This window comes from Thunnus albacares, chromosome 16 (assembly GCF_914725855.1).
Source record: "Thunnus albacares chromosome 16, fThuAlb1.1, whole genome shotgun sequence".
NCBI classification, from domain to species: Eukaryota; Metazoa; Chordata; class Actinopteri; order Scombriformes; family Scombridae; genus Thunnus; species Thunnus albacares.
Genome location: NC_058121.1, coordinates 24,564,931 through 24,581,765, shown reverse-complemented (window position 1 = coordinate 24,581,765; position 16,835 = coordinate 24,564,931). Strand labels below are relative to the sequence as shown.

Below are 16,835 nucleotides of genomic sequence, written 5' to 3'. Positions count from 1 at the left end.
CACCGTTTTTTATTTTCTTTGCGTCAAAACTATTTTGTTGTCTGAATAAATCTTGCTCACCTGAATCTTGTACTCTTTGTTGATTATTGTTCCTTCATGAATCAGGTTTATTTAAAGGTGCAATATGTAAAAATTAAGAAAGAATTTTAGTTTAAAACTTTCAAAAATTAACAAAAATTATTAACAGAATGTGAAGAAATAATAAAATGAGACCTTCACTGACCTTCTCGGCTGCCTGTAACAGCCTGTGGACTGATCTCTATGTAAAGGACTCGGAACAGTTTTGCCGGGAAAATCTAAAGGATGTAACATTTATGCGCGCTCCCGAGTGCCCTGCCTCTCTCCCGTCCCCCCACAGCGCCAACAGGGTGCAACACTAGCTAACATTAGCTTAGAAATGGAGTTCGGTAATGTCCAACCCCCTGGCTTTCCTCCTATTGGACAGTTAAGCTAACATTACTGTAAAGCATGCAAAATATACTGTGATATAATAGGTTTTAGCTTGCTAATGTTAGGACCGCTGCTCGCTCGCGCTGACAGAGTGCGAGCACACGTGACAGGATGCTGACTGCAGCTCACTTAACGGCCACCGGTGTCACTAATGAGAAGGAATTTCTGATTCTTACTTATTGCACCTTTAACTTCAGAAGCGCTCCACATGCCCCCCCTGCAATGGCTCTACAACTGCCCCCATAGATCCACTGCTCCAGGGGGCGCTAGCATTACTTTAGAGTGTAAATATGCATGTAGTGTATCTGTATATGACTATTATTATTATTATTGTCCATTTCATTACTACTCTCTCTCCCGTGTTTGGTTCTTTTAACATTTGGTTCTTCTAACATACTCAACCAAACCAAACACTCTCACAAACATCACGGCAGTTTAACACCTCAACAGCTCAGCCTGTCACACCTCAACTGTCATCACACTGTTTAATGTCCTGAACTGTTTTACTGGAAACTTAACATCTCTATGTTCTGACACTGTCCAACTGTCTTATCGTATGTCGCACCAATAAAATAAAAATAGAGTATAAATATGAAGGTTTACTGTCGGCTTTGTGTCGTCACAGGACGCTCAGGCCAAGCAGAACGCAGGATACAGCCTCCATCAGCTGCAGGGCAACAAGGCTCACGGCACCGAACGCTCCGGAGTCCTCTACAAGAGAAGTGAGGGGTGAGTGAACTCAATATCCCAGAATCCCTCAGGAAAATAACTTTCTGTAGAGCTTTCAAACAAACAAACAACAAACATTTACTTTATTTTAATATGTTGGTGATGTCGTACTGATCCATGAGCTTTGTTGAACTTGTACACATGAGGTACAAATAATCAATAATGTGTCTCTACCTCAGACTGAGGAAGGTGTGGCAGAAGAGGAAGTGCTCGGTGAAGAACGGTTTATTGACCATCTGCCATGGCACGGTAAGACATCACATCCTCTTCTCCTATTGGTTTTCCTGCATGTGAAGCTCCACCCTCCTTCCTGCATGTCACCTGGTGGGCATCTCTGGGACTGCATCGGAGTGGTTCTCCTCATATCTCACAGACAGATCTTTGTCAGTCTCTGTAGGTGAATTTGTATCAGACACTGCGGCTTTGTCATGCGGTGTCCCCCAGGGATCCGTCTCGGGACCTATTTTATTCTCCATATACATGCTGCTACTGGGACAGATCATCAGCAGTTTCAAGAACATCTCCTACCATTTGTACGCCGATGACATCCAGTTGTACTTTTCATTTAAACTTAATGAGCTTCACAAACTCTCTGTACTTAACAACTGTTTAAACGCAATTAGGAATTGGATGGCAAATAATTATCTGCAATTAAATGCAGACAAAACTGAAGTCCTGATCTTTGGCCCTTATAATCTTCAGTCATCAATCAGGCAGAACCTTGGTGCCTTATCCTCATCTTCCTGCAATCTTGGTGTAATTTTCAACCAATCCCTGAGTTTTGATGCGCATGTTAAGACACTAAGTCGATCTTGTTTCTTTCACTGGAAAAACAGCCAAACTCTGGTCTGTGGTATCAAGAAATTAAATGGAGATGTTAATACATGCTTTTATTTCATCACATTTGGACTACTGTAACCCTCTTTTTACCTACTTTAATAAATCTTCCATACACCGCTTACAAAAGTGTCCAAAATGCTGCTGCTAGGCCTATTTTAATCTCACTGCAGTGGCTTCCAGTAACTTATAGAGCCCTACATGGCTCCACAGTACATTACGGACCTTCTGAACCCCTACACCACTAGTCAAGCTCTTAGGTCCTCCACCCGGGGCTTTCTTCTTAGTGTACGTCATACACATTTTAAGATCTGGGGAGATCATGCTTTCCAGTCGGCAGCCCGTAAACTTTGGAATAGCAACAAGCTTAAGGTCCTTGGATAATGTAGACTCTTTTAAAAAGCAGTTAAAAACCCATTTGTTCAGACAGGCATTTGGGTAGTATGTGCTATTTTATCTTAATTTATCTGCTCTCCTTGTATATTTCATCTGGTGTCTTTGTTTTTTATTTATTCTGATTGCATTTTATTTTATTTTATTTCATTTCTTTGATTGTGAAGCACTTTGTGACCGGTGTTTGTGAAAGGTGCTATATAAATAAACTTTGCTCGCTTGCTTGCTTGCATGTCCACTAAAAAGTCTCCATATGGCGGCCAGGGAAACGTTTATTTTATTTTATTTTTTTTTATTTAGCTTCTTATTATTTTTTTCCTTCTTCTGTTTTTTTTCATTTTGAAGTTTTTACACGAAGAGTCAAACGGCCGATCAGGACAGAGCAAGAAGCAGAGGAAGAGAAAGAGGAGGAGAAGGAAGAGCATAAGAAAAAGGATAACAGAGAGAAGGGTGGGAAGAGGACGAGCTTTGATTTAAATCTGACACTGATAGATCATGAAGAGGGAGGGAGGGGGGGTTACTTATATAAAACTGTATTATTCCTCACTTATACAAAACGTTATTAATCCTCACGCTGAGCTGTCTTTCAACCTCTCTCCTGCTTCAGCTCTCAGAATCTTTAATAACATGAAATAACGAGCTACATGCTAACATCAGTAATGCTTAACACGCACAGTAACAATGCTGATGTTGCACAGGTTTAATGTTCACAATCTTATTAGCATGTTAGCATGCTAATTATTATCACAAACTCCCAAGGAGTGTCCAGGGCCTTTATTTACTTCAGTGACAGAGAGAAGCAGGCCTTTATATCCAATATCTGCTGTTCCCCAGTTGATACAAACTTAATTTTATACATGTAGTATATTTATTTAGAACTGCTTTAACGTATGATTAATGGACTGTGCTATTTTGTGCTTTTAGTGTCTTTTTTTAAAAAAGTTGATGATTTTTTAACTTAACGTTTTTTAACTTGTTGTGTGTCTTTGAGTATCTTGAAAAACACTCTCTAAATAAAATCTATGATTATTATTATTATGTCAATTTCCACAGCACTAATTCCATCAGTACAATAATAATCATGTCAGGCGTTCAACTTTGCCTTTTTCCCTGACCAATTTTCAGCTACCATGAATACCTACCTACATATTTCAATGAAAAAGGTTTTTTCTTATTGTTGTGTTGTGTGTGTGTGTGTGTGTGTGTGTGTGTGTGTGTGTGTGTGTCAGTTGTTACTCTCACATAAATCATACATAATTACAAGAACTTTCAATGACCTATGAAAAAGCGCTGCCTACAGTCTTTGTCTGCGTGCCGAAGGGCGGACTTTTCTCCACCTGGTGGCGGTATGTGTGTAGTATGTTCGGCTTTTCCTGGTGGCCCCTGATTGGTTGTCACCACACACTGAAAATAACTGGATCTGGGGTGGAAAATTTTACGCCCAAGAAATGTTGCCAGATTGAGCAATTTTCTATTAAGATAACATTTACCCCCTGAAGGCAGGCAAAACTTTCACGGATCGTTGCAATAATGTGGTGATAATTGTAAAGTGAAAGCAGTTGCTAAGGGGCTACCAGCTGCTCAGTAGAGCAAAGAAGAAATTACTGGCAGTATTTACAGTCTGAAAACATTATTCCTGTTAAAAATAGAAAGTCTCAGCAGAGTGGTTAATATAACATGCTGTAATGATGGATTTAATGTTACTGCTGAATTTACAATCTGATGGAAAATTTGTTGAGAAAGTTGGGGACAGGACCTACATTACCATCCCAACAGCCTTTGGATGTCTATATTGGTCAAGTTCTGTATGACTTGTTGCTGCCGTCTCACTCTCCTGTCCTCTCGTTGTCTCTCAGGCTAACAGACCTCCAGCTAAACTGAACCTGCTCACCTGCCAGGTGAAGAGAAACCCAGACGAGAAGAAGAGCTTCGATCTGTTCTCACGTAAGCTGCAGACACATCCCGCTCTCCTGTCCTAGAAAAACTGTTTTATATAATGTTGATACAGAACTACTTTGTGTCTCATTTCTTGTCTGTTTCATCCCTCAGATGACAGAACTTATCATTTCCAAGCTGAGGATGAAGCCGAGTGTCAGATGTAAGTAGTTTGACCCGCAGTTCAGCCTCTGACCTCCTTTTTTTTTTATATCTAATCTAATGTTTTTGTGTTTTTCAGCTGGGTGTCGGTGCTGCAGAACAGTAAAGAGGAGGCGTTGAACATGGCGTTTAAAGGAGACCAAGATGAAGGAGAGAACAACATCGTCCAGGAGCTGACCAAAGCCATCGTAGGAGAGGTGAAGAGGATGAGCGGCAACGACAGCTGCTGCGACTGTGGAGCTGCTAGTAAGTAATACTGCTACTGTACTACTGCTACTGTACTTCTGCTGCTAGTAAATGGTAAATGGACTGTACTTGTAAAGCGCCTTTCTAGTCTTCTGACCACTCAAAGCGCTTTTAAAGTGCTTTTAACACTACAAATCACATTCACACACTAATGGCACAGCCATCAGAAGCAATTTGGGGTTCAGTATCTTGCCCAAGGACACTTCGACATGCAGAATGGATGAGCCCGGAATCAAACCGGTTAGTGGACGACCTACGCAGTACTACTACTGGTAGTACTGCGGCTTCTGTTGTCACTACTACTGCTGCTTCTACTACAGCAGTTGCTACTACTGTTACTACTGCTGCTACTGCAAATGTTTTTATTGCTACAGGTTGCTCCACCTGCCTTTACTACTAGTACTGCTGTTGCTGATACCGTTGCTACTGCTTCTACTGCCACACTTTCTACTACTACTACTATTAGTAATATTAATGCTGCTGCTTCTACTACTGCTTCTACTGCTGCCAGTACAACTTCTACTACTGTGACTAGCCTTTGATAGTCCTGCTACTGCTATTATTTCCATTGTTTCTGTCGCTACTATTACTGCTAATGCTACTCCTGCAACTCCCACAATTACTGCTGCTACAGCTACTGCTACTCCTGCTACATAGATTACTGCTACAACTACTACTACTACTTCAAGTGGTGCTAATTGCACACCTGCATCTCCCATTGTTAGTGCTCTTGTTGCTACTATTTCTACTCCCACTGCTATTACTACTACTGCTATTAGTAGTAACTGTACTGCTATTTTTAGTTTTATGATAAATACTGCTACTACTACTACATGTAATACTACTAATAATAATGACAACAGTACATGATGAGTGTTGGAATTTGTGATAAATTAAATGAACATACCATCAGCTCTGCTAAAGTCAGACCTCATTAACAACTTGTTAATAGATTAAAGAAGTGACTGAGGTCACCTGTTACCTGGTGTTTACTTTTACTCGAGCTGCAGAGACATGTGCATTCCTCAGCTGTTGGTCCTGCCGGTCAGATGAGTTTCAGAAGGAAGAAACTACAGTAGAGTTTCACTGTACAGTCGCAGGAGGTTCACAGTTTCAGCCGAGCCGTCTGTCAGCAGCTGGATTTGTTGGGTGAAGTGTTGATGAATGAAATCTCCACCTGGTCTCCATCTGTGTCTGTATCTGAGCCTCAAATACCTCAGATACAGGCACTAAATCAGGACACCAGTAACGATCAATACAGAAATCTTTAAAGGCCTCGGCTTCTGAATATGAAGAACAGGATCCTGTGATGTCACGTAGGCTAAAGAGCTAAAACCACCAACCACCATCTTGCTTGTCCCCGTCAGGTCCCACCTGGCTGTCCACCAACCTCGGGGTGCTGATCTGCATCGAGTGTTCGGGGATCCACAGGGAGATGGGGGTCCACTACTCCAGGATCCAGAGTCTGGACCTGGATGTCCTGGGAACCTCCGAGCTGCTGGTGAGTCCACTTCACTGTCGCCAGATGAGTAACGGAAATCAGAGCGATGAAGAGAAAATAAGAGTTTTGTGTCTGTAGGTTTTTAAATGTTTTATTAATTTGTGTCTTTCTACAACAGTGTCAGAAATTTATTAATTTCAAGATTAAAATTGAAAATTTACAAGAAAAAGTCCAAATATTTCGACAAAAAAGTATTTTTAGAAGAAAGTTCACATTTTCATTTGACTTTCTGTTCTCAAACCTTTTCAATGTAATATTGTGACTTTATTATCAACGACTTTTGTCTTGATCATTTTTTACCAAAATATTACAACTTTTTTTCACAGAATATTACAACTTTTCTCAAAACATCATTACTTAATTGTTGAAATATCATATTTTTTCTGTTTTTACACCTTCTGTTTCATTTTAGATCTTTGTTTTTGTTTTTTCCAGTTCAGTTTGTAGCTTTTCATCATGTAACTGAATATACTGTATATTTAATTAATATGCTACAATTATTAGTTTAAATTGTTTAGAATGTATCATTTGTTTTATTAATTTATTTAAAATTGTAACATTTTTCTTAGTATAAACATTAAATTATAAAAGTAAAATTGAGAAAGACTGATTTAAGAAATACACTTTCAAACACTGGTAAATTTTCCCTTTTTGTATATCACTTTCCAAACATGAGGAATCTGAAAACCTACATTTAAAAATGAAATTATAAACTAATTTCCTGTAGCATGGTCCTCAATATATCTGCTCTGTTTTGCACTGAGGAGCATTTAAAGAAATTTTCAGAGTAAATACATGTAGCAGGACTGTTGAATCGGATGTTTCAATGTGTCCACACAGACGAGTCAGAGCTGCTTGTGGAACAAAAACAAAGCATGAGGATGTGAGTGTTTTGTTTTTGGCTCAGGATGTTGATGATGTTGTGTTTTAGTTGGCTAAGAACGTGGGAAATGCCAACTTCAACGAGATCATGGAGGCCGACCTGTCAGCGCAGGATGTAACCAAACCTGATCCGAGCAGTGACATGTGAGTGACAGCCGCACACCTCCTCCTCCTCCTCCTCCTCCCTCCCTTGTTTTACTTTTTGTACTCAGACTTTCATGAAGGTAAAGTGAAACTTAGTGGAGAAAAACGAATGTAAGACGTGATGGTTGGTTGTTGGTTTCCAGGCAGATGAGGAAGGACTACATCACGGCGAAGTACACGGAGAAGCGCTTCGCCCAGCGGCGGTGTGCTGACGCTGCGTCCAGGCTGCAGGTTCTGTACGAGGCCGTCAGGAACAGAAACATCCTGTCTCTCATCCAGGTCTACGCCGAGGGGGTGGACCTGATGGAGGCCAGCCCACAGCCCAGCGAACACGTAGGACAACACACATGGCTTTAATTAACCGTGGTTACACACACACTGTACATAGTGTGGTAATACGTAAAGATTTATTCATATAAGACTTTTCAATCCAAAAGTTACAAAGTGCTTCACACTTAAAACATTAAATATCAAACATGATAATAAAACAGAACAGCAAAACAGAAGTTTAAAAAAGTGAGGGAATATAAGGAAAGATTGTTTTTGTTTTTGCATGTTTTATTTATAATTTTTAACATTTAGCTTACTGAAAAAAAAGCATACCCCCAGCTACCCAATACACCCCCTTAAAATTAGACCACAAAAAAAATAGATAAATTAATAGATTAAAAAATATGTGACCCCGACTACACACAATTTCTTGTATTTTAAAAGCTTGTTATATTATCCATTGTGTCAAATCTTCATCTGAAAAGTAACTAAAACTGTCAAATAAATGTAGTGGAGTAGAAAGTACAATATTTCCCTCTGAAAAGTAGTGGAGTGGAAGTATAAAGTAGCATCACATGGAAATACTCAAGTACAAGTACCTCACAATTGTACTTGAGTACAGTACTTTCCACCGCTGGTCAGTATATTGGATTTTCCATCATTCCATTTATGTGAGTCTTGTTATTGTTGTTGTACTGAAGGTGTGTTTCTGTTTCTGTCAGGAACCTGGAGAGACGGTGCTCCACCTGGCGGTCCGTATGGTCGACAGAAACTCCCTCCACATTGTCGACTTCCTCGCCCAAAACAGGTAACAGCTGCAGTGTAAACTTGATGATGAATTGTATCTCCAGTTCGGGTGATTTACATGTTCTCACTTAATTTCAACTATCAGTTATTCCTGAGAAGTTGGCATTTTGGGAGACATAAACCTTCACCATTATCAGAATCATCCAAAATATATATAGTATTAAAATCCTGCCAACTGCAAACAGGACTGCACTGCTTTATTGTTTTATTAGAACATCAGCAGGCAAGGAGAGTAAAAGGTCACACCAGGAAATGGTACAATGAGTATGTTACAGTGGGCCTGTCAGGGGTTAGTGTGTGGTGAATGCAGCGTGTCCTCACATGAATAGTAATCCTAACCTGTGTGTGTGTTTGTGTTTCAGTGGGAACCTGGACAAGCAGACGACCAAAGGAAGCACAGCGCTGCACTACTGTTGTCTGAACGACAACAGCGAATGTCTCAAACTGCTGCTGAGAGGAAAAGCTTCAGTGTCCATCAGTAAGAACACAAACAGACGATACTGATGAACAACATTTAAGTCTTTATAAGCCACAAGAACCTGGTTTGAGTTCTGGTATTTAGTTACAACTAGGAGACTGACATGAGCGTCTGAAAAATACAATGTGAACATGGCATTATTCACATTAAAGGTAGCAATATGTTTGCTTCATTCATAAATTTGTCTCCACAGCGAATGAAGCCGGAGAGACGCCGCTGGACATCGCCAAACGTCTGCGACACACTCAGTGTGAAGAACTGGTGAGACTTTCTGAAAGACAGAAGAACTCTTTGTTTTATTTATCTCATCAGCACAGAAGCTACAATTAGCTTTATGACCATAAATTTTGTATGTATGTTTATGTATTTTATATGTTAAATTTGACAAAACCTTGAACCTTATAAATTACACAAACTTGACTTTAACAGTAAAGTGAAGTAAATTAAGGAAAGATAGGATAAATAAAGCTAACTATGCTAAGCTAAGCTAAATCCAAAAAAGACTTAAAGTAATCATTAAAATGAAATGAACTAAATTTCAAAAAACTGACAGACTGACATTTATTTAGCATGGATGTTCATTCTTGACATTGATATTTTTGCTGTTTCTTGTTACAACACAAAGTTTTTTGTCTTTTAACTATTTCAATGTTTTTATTCATTTTTCAAGATTTTTATTTCTCCAACTATTTTGCTGTTTTTATTGTAGTATTATTAGTATTATTAGCTTGTCAGTCATATTTAAAGCACTTTTAATTTACCTGTGTTTGTGTTTCAGTTGACTCAGGCTCAGACAGGAAAGTTTAACGTCCACGTCCATGTTGAGTATGAGTGGCGTCTCCAAAACGAGGACCTGGATGAGAGCGAGGACGAGATGGAGGACAAGGTGAGTGGTTTTATCTGACGCTGCATCACACAGTTAGACATGTTCATGATCTTCAACGGTGGGTTTTCTGTGTGTCCTGCAGCCCATCCCTAACCGGCGTGAGGAGCGTCCGGTCAGCTGCTTCGTATCAGGCAGCGGCTCCATGCAGTCCAACCTGGCGGTGTTGGCACGGGACGCCGCCAGCATGGCGCGGGACAAGCAGAGGCCTCAGGTGCCCAGCATGATGATCAGCAACGAGACCTACGGCACCATGATGGACTTCAACCTGCCGCCGCCGGGCCCAACACCTCCGCTGCCGCCCAGAGGACCACACAGAGGTCAGACACTGTGGAAAGCATTTTGTATCTGTGATCCTGATTATGAAATGCAGTTTACAAGATTGTCAACAGGGCTCAGATCATCAGCTGTAGCAGACATATAGAGTTGTGTGTCATCTGCATAGCGGTGGAAACCGATTTCATGTTTTTGGAGCCAAATTTCAGCATGTACAGGCAGAAAATAATGAGGCCCAGGATTGAACCTTGAGGCACACCAGAAGAAATATTTACCCCATGTTACAGTATTATGTAGGGAGAAACGGGGCTGTGACATGCAATAAAGATCCCCATCTGGTATCAAACCAGGGACGTTGTGATTACATGCGTCTTAGACCACTAGCCGTCTGGGACACCCCAAATGTTACGTCCCTACATGGGGACCCGGAGACAGTACTGGAACAAAAGAACAACAAAGTAGTTGATGAAATAACTAAATGTGTGTTATTTATCAAGATTCAAGAAACTTTATTGTTTGTCACATAGTAACAGAAATTCCTCTTTGACACAGCTCAATCAAAGATAAAGTTAACAATAACAAAGTAGAAACAGTAAAAACATCACAGTAAAATAAGTCATGAAATGTTACTATTTACTATTTACATTAACTAAAAAGGTTCTCTAAATGTGGGAGGAACAGGATAAACTATAAAAAATGAATAAAAAATAACTTGGCCGGACTAACTCCTCTATTTAAGATAAAAACAAACAAAAGACCTAACTAACTTATCTGAAAAAACATTACAGTGGGTGTACAAACCAGGTTGCCCTGCCTTAAGTTCTGAGCAAAACTTGTCTATTTTATTTGGAATAAAACAATGACGAGCTGAGACGTGTGAATCTGTGTCCATGCAGGAGGACCAGGACACGGCAAATCTGCTGCCATGGACACCGTAGGAAGACAGCGATCGTCCTCCGACCCCCCGAACCCGCACACCCCCGAGAGAAACGCCTCCATGTACGGTGAGTGTCACTTCCTGTCGGCTTAAATGTACACAAATAAAACTTCCAGCAAAGTGTTAGAAGCTGAAACGACAGAAACAGCATCAACAGCGAAGCACATCATGATCACAGTGTCAAATGTGCAATCTGTGTATTTAAAGTACAAGTTCATATTTTTTGAAGTCTATTTTAAGTCTTTTTAATTTCAATTAAAATATTAAATAAATATTGTTTGGACTCTGGTCACCAGTATAAGTCACCATTCTGACTCCAGACTGATGATGTGACACGTGATAATTTTATTGTTTTCTCATCGTGGGACAAACATCTTATTTACTTTTTTTTAACTTTTTGTTGTATTTTATTGATTTTAAGTCTACTGGTTAAATAAATCCAATGGTCCCTCTTCTCCCAGTACTTCCAGGAGCCCCTCCTCCTCCGCCTCCTCCTCCTCCTCCAGTAAACAAGAGGTCCAGCACGTTGGAGACCAAGACCCTGTCAGCCAAGAACACCCCCCTCCCTCCTCTGCCTCCTCCCTCAGCAGCAGGACCCCCTTCCGTCCCCCCGGTTGTCCCAGTACCTCCAGTCCCTACACCGTCCTCCATCCCACCACCACCTCCCCACAAAGCTCCAACCCTCCCCCCGCCCGTCCCCAGCCACCAGCCAAGCAGACCGCTGGGACCCAAGCCAACACCCAAATCACCCAGTGGGTACGTACTGGGCTGTACTACTTTGTACTGGCCGTCACCAGGCAGGACTGGTCAGTAGTAATCTCTGCTGGTCTGTACTAGTGTGTACTTGTTTGTATTTTGTCAGTACTGGTCTGTAGTTTTGCTGTCACTTTTTGAAAAAGTCAAGTTGGAACAAATTCAAACTAAAAAGTAATTTGTGTGAATTATTTCAAACTCAACCTGTTAACTGTAATGTGAGGTACAGTTGACTGTCGTCGGCGTATAAAGAGAGCGATGTCAGCGGTCAGAGAGCGTCTCATCGTTCAGTACAGTCTTTATATTTTACTGTGTGGTGTCATGAAACTGTACTGTGAGTGTTGAGGTTGCACTGTGACAGACCAGGTTGTAGAGTTGACGTTGCTCCGTTAGTTTGATGCCTCCGCTGCCTCACCTGTGTGTTAAACCAGCTGCTGAGTTCTCAGATTTGTTGTCGTAGTAGAATAAGGCAGCAAAGTTGGCAAACAGTCTGAACTTTGTTGGTAATTTTGCCATCTACGGTGTAAAAAACACTTCCACACACTGTCTTTCAGATTCTTCGGTGTCGTGATAATTCGATCAGCACGGCTTTGCTCGCTGGTGTCCTCCGTTTTTTATTTATTAGCTTAGTTTCCTGATGAGGTCCAAGAGGCGACGGGTCGAGCTGAGAGTGAATTTTAAGAACAGTTTCTGCCGGATCAAAAGGCAAATTACTTCAGACGGTCTGTTGTGAATATAGACTGTAAATTTTAAATCAGAACAGGCCGTTACAGTTTGAATTTTTCCCCACATACGAACAACAGTTTGAATTTGGAACAAAAAGTGACAGCCCCAGTCCGTATTGGTCTGTAGTGGTCTGTACTGGTCAAATTCAATGAGTATCAGTGTGTTTGATTAAAAGTTTTTACAGTCTCAGTTGACTTTATTTGGTCTGATTTCAGATCAGGGAAGAGTCCTCCACAGAGACCACCTCTTAGGACTGGATCTGTGGATAAACGAGGTATACACACACACACACACACACACACACACACACACACACACACACACACACAGAGAGAGATATTATGATTTGTATGATCCAGCCCAAAATAATTATAATAATTATATAACTCTATGGGATTGTTCATAATCCTTTTTTTTGCTCCCTGTAGGTTCTCAGGCCAAATCCCCCCACAGTTCTGGTCCTCCAACACCCAAACCCAGAACCGCCGTCATTGTAAGTCCTCAAACACAAAACCAGCACTAACGGAGGTGCAGCAGAAACACAGATGTCCTCTTTTACCGTTGTCTTCTTTTCTTCTTTCTGCATTAAGTTAAAGTTGAGGTTCACTTCACCCTCAGAAACAAGATCCAATATATCTAAATCTGCTCCTTCCAGTAATGGAAAAACATTCAGCTATTTGTTAATGCAGCAATCCTTTGATGAATCAATTAGTTGATCGACAGAAAATTAATCACCAACTATTTTGATAATTGATAAATCGTTTTGAGACTCATTGAGACCCAGACTCATTTTCTGGTTTCTTTAGTCGTCTATGACAGTAAACTAATCTTTGGGTTGTGGACTGCTGGTCAAGATTAAACAAGACAAAACATTTTAGGTTGCATCTTGGGTTTTGGGAAATGATGATCAACATTTTTAACTATTTCCTGACATTTTATAGACCAGACAACTAATCAATTAATCAAAAAGTAATCTATAGATTAATTGATAATGAAAATAATCGTTAGTTGCAGCACTAATATAATCGAATGTCTTTTAACCAACCAAACCTGAACTGTATGTACGGTATGAATAAAATAAATGTGTTTGTGTGTGTAGAAGCAGAAGCCTCAGAGGGTTAAAGCCATCTACAACTGTAAAGCTGATAATCCAGATGAGCTGACGTTCGAAGAGGGAGAGGTGATCGTGGTGGAGGGGGAGGAGGACAGCGAGTGGTGGGTGAGTAGTTAGCTTAGCTTCGCACAGATACTGGAAGCAGGGAGACGCTGATTATAGATGCGCAAATATGAACCATGTCAAGTCTTTTTGTACAGCAGACGTGGAAGAAATACTTGGATACTTTACTTAAGTAAAAGTACCAATACAGCAATGTAAAAATGCTCCATTACAAGTAAAAGTCCTGTATGAAAAATCCTACTACAGTAAAAGTACATAAGTATTATGAGCTTGATGTAGTTAAAGTATTGCAGTAAAAGTAGTGGTTTGGTCCCTCTGACTGATATATTATTATATATGACATCATTAGATTATTAATAGTGAAGCATCAGTGTTAGAGCAGCATGTTACTGTTGTAGCTGCTGGAGGTGGAGCTAGTTTCAACTACTTTATATACAGTTAGCTAGTTTAGTCCAGTGGATCCCAACCTAGGGGTCGGGGCCCCTCCGAAGGGTCAGCAGATAAATCTGAGGGGTCGTGAGATGATTCATGGGAGAGGAAAGAAGAGAAAACAAAGTTCTGATATACAAATCTGTTTTCAGTTTTTGGACTTTTTCTCTAATCTTTGATTTTTGCTGAAATATTGGATCATTTGAACATTTATTGAAATGAAAGCATGTGAGAAGTTTAGAGGGAAAAATCACTATTTGGTGGAGCTGTTAACAACTCATAGACATGTGAAATGTGACCCCGACTACACACTGCTTTTTGTAAGACGTCAAAAGCCAAAAAGGTTGGAAACCACTGGTTTCATCTTTAACAACGTGTTGTATTTTAAAAGCTTGTTATATTATCCATTGTGTCAAATCTTCATCTGAAAAGTAACTAAAGCTGTCAAATAAATTTAGTGGAGTAGAAAGTACAATATTTCCCTTTGAAATGTAGTGGAGTGGAAGAATAAAGTAGCATCACACGGAAATACTCAAGTATAGTACAAGTACCTCAAAACTGTACCACTGTGCGGTAGAGTCCAGAGATCTGGAGGATGGAGAGGAGGAGGTGGTTGAGATGTGATGCTAATCTAATTTGTGACTTTCCTCTCTGCTGTGTTTAAGGTTGGTTACATCGAAGGAGAGCCAACCAGACGAGGAGTGTTTCCCACCACGTTCGTTCACTTCATCACAGAGTGACGTCACACCTTGTCACTGCTCACTTCCTGTTGTTCACCAGCAAGACAAAGACTCAAAGAGACCCTCCTCTGGATCGGCTGGGAAACTCAGAGCTGCAGCTCGACCGGAAACCAAAACAAAACACAGACTGCCAGCTCCATTCACACTTTTCCTCCTCCGTCTTTACAAACTCATGTTGTTGTTGTCTGTGATTTGTTCAAACCTGCAGAACTTTATTTAAATTCTAGAGGAAATCCCAACGTTTCCAAAGATACTAAATCTGCCAGGCTGAACTTTAGGGAAATAAATGAAATAAAAACACAACAAAGAGCTGCAACAACGTGATGCAGAATATTTATAACACTGTCAGACAGAGTAGGAAAACTTTAGAGCTACTATGGTGGAAATTTAAAGGACAGTTTCACAATGTAAGCAATGGAGGACAAAATCCACAGTCCTCCTTCTGCACAAAAATGTATTTAAAAGTTTATCTGAAGCTAATATGAAGCTTGAGTGTCCAAATGAGTCAAATCTAGTAGATATCTTTCAACGTTACAGTCTTTTTAGTGACTCTTTTTAAGGAAACACTGTCCGAGGAAACACAAAGAGGGAATTTGATGCTAAAAAGACTGTAAATGTGTCAGATATCCACTTGATATGACTAACTCAGACTGCTGAAACCTCATATAAGCTTCACATCAACTTTTAAATGCATTTTTGAACACAATGATGGGTTTTATCCCACATCACTTACATTGAAAGCACATTTGAAGGGGATCTTTTAATATCCAGTATGAACAGGAGGAATGATTACAGTGAGGAAAAACCTCTTTTACTGTGCATATGGACACCTTACTGTTGTTTTAAGAAACACTTGAGAAATGTGTCATTTCTGTCCTGGATGAAAGTTGATGATGAGTCATGTGAGCAACGTGGTGCTCCTGGATCTCTCTGTGAGACTCGTCCACTGACAGAAATAATGGTTTAAAAAAATCTGTTTTAGCAGAATCATCCAAAATCAATGTTCTCTCTGGTGATTTAGGGTTGCTCAGAATGACAGTTTAATTTTTTGGGAGGCATTTCATGTCTCTATTATAGCAACAGGAAACAAGAGATGCAACAGTCATGTGACATGCATTTTTTGACTCGATGAACTTGTAAGTTGGCTGTTATCATACAGTGTTTAGGAGCCTTCAATTCAAACATGAACAGAACTTGAATTGAGATCTTCTGCTCTGACGGTGATGTTCAGAGCTAAATTGGAGACTTAAGTAAAGACAAAATATCTTAATAACAACCTTCAGTTCCTGCTATGTGTGTGTTTGTGTGATTTTTAACTGAGCAAAACAATCCCGCATCAGCTGCTAAACTGCTTCTGTGGAGAAAAACAAACTCAGGAATCAACACAACAAACAGGAGGCTGAATGTTTGGAGAGAACAGTCCAGCACAGGAGGAGGGTTACATTAAGTTTTTATTGACGGGAAAAGGTCAGAGGTCAAGAGACAGTCCAGGTATCAAACCTGTGACGTTACAGCTTCTCTTCAGCCCAGAAATATTCCAACTCATCAACAGAAGAGATGAAGAGCAGAAATCTGTGTTGTCTTTGTATAAATGTGTTCACGTTTATGACTCAGGTTTGGAAACACAGACGGACGGAAACACGATGTTTATCGTTGTTTTTAACATGTTGGCTGAAGAGTCGCTGCGAGTTTATCTGAGAGATTTAACTGGAAGGTAAAATGTGAAATTCCACTTTGATTTCATTGTATTCTCATGTTCTTATGTCATTATGTCAGTGTCATTAAAACATTTGAAACGACTCCTTTAACACTCAGAAACTCTGTATTTATGTTCTTTAAATTAACTGCTCTGATGCTACAAAGAAAGATGTCCTCTTTCTCTTTTGATGTCCCATAATACATAAGCATTTCATTCTTTTCCCATCTCCACCATCTTTTTATTTCTTCTCTTCTTCCTTTATTCTTTCCTTCCTCTATTTTTCTTTAAGGCTGCAAATAATGATTATTTTCTTTATCCAAGGTCCAAAGTGAAGTCTTCAAATGTCTGGTTTTTGTCCAACCAAAAGTCCAGAAGATGATC

At 40.0% G+C, this 16,835-nt stretch overlaps 1 protein-coding gene across 1 annotated transcript in view; it reads left to right on the top strand.

Annotated features, from left to right (window-relative positions):
- The window catches only part of asap2b (ArfGAP with SH3 domain, ankyrin repeat and PH domain 2b), a 35,342-nt gene extending 18,788 nt beyond the window's left edge, over positions 1-16,554 (top strand). Inside the window, exons 10-28 of the mRNA XM_044376193.1 lie at positions 1,076-1,179; positions 1,359-1,428; positions 4,266-4,353; positions 4,459-4,507; positions 4,586-4,752; positions 6,120-6,253; positions 7,185-7,279; positions 7,423-7,612; positions 8,272-8,357; positions 8,719-8,834; positions 9,028-9,095; positions 9,613-9,720; positions 9,803-10,037; positions 10,890-10,997; positions 11,392-11,686; positions 12,625-12,683; positions 12,838-12,902; positions 13,509-13,628; positions 14,681-16,554. Coding sequence (XP_044232128.1) covers positions 1,076-1,179; positions 1,359-1,428; positions 4,266-4,353; positions 4,459-4,507; positions 4,586-4,752; positions 6,120-6,253; positions 7,185-7,279; positions 7,423-7,612; positions 8,272-8,357; positions 8,719-8,834; positions 9,028-9,095; positions 9,613-9,720; positions 9,803-10,037; positions 10,890-10,997; positions 11,392-11,686; positions 12,625-12,683; positions 12,838-12,902; positions 13,509-13,628; positions 14,681-14,755 — 2,232 coding nt within the window. The 3' untranslated portion in view covers positions 14,756-16,554. The remainder of the gene's footprint in view (positions 1-1,075; positions 1,180-1,358; positions 1,429-4,265; positions 4,354-4,458; positions 4,508-4,585; positions 4,753-6,119; positions 6,254-7,184; positions 7,280-7,422; positions 7,613-8,271; positions 8,358-8,718; positions 8,835-9,027; positions 9,096-9,612; positions 9,721-9,802; positions 10,038-10,889; positions 10,998-11,391; positions 11,687-12,624; positions 12,684-12,837; positions 12,903-13,508; positions 13,629-14,680) is intronic.
- The last annotated feature ends 281 nt before the right edge of the window (positions 16,555-16,835 follow it).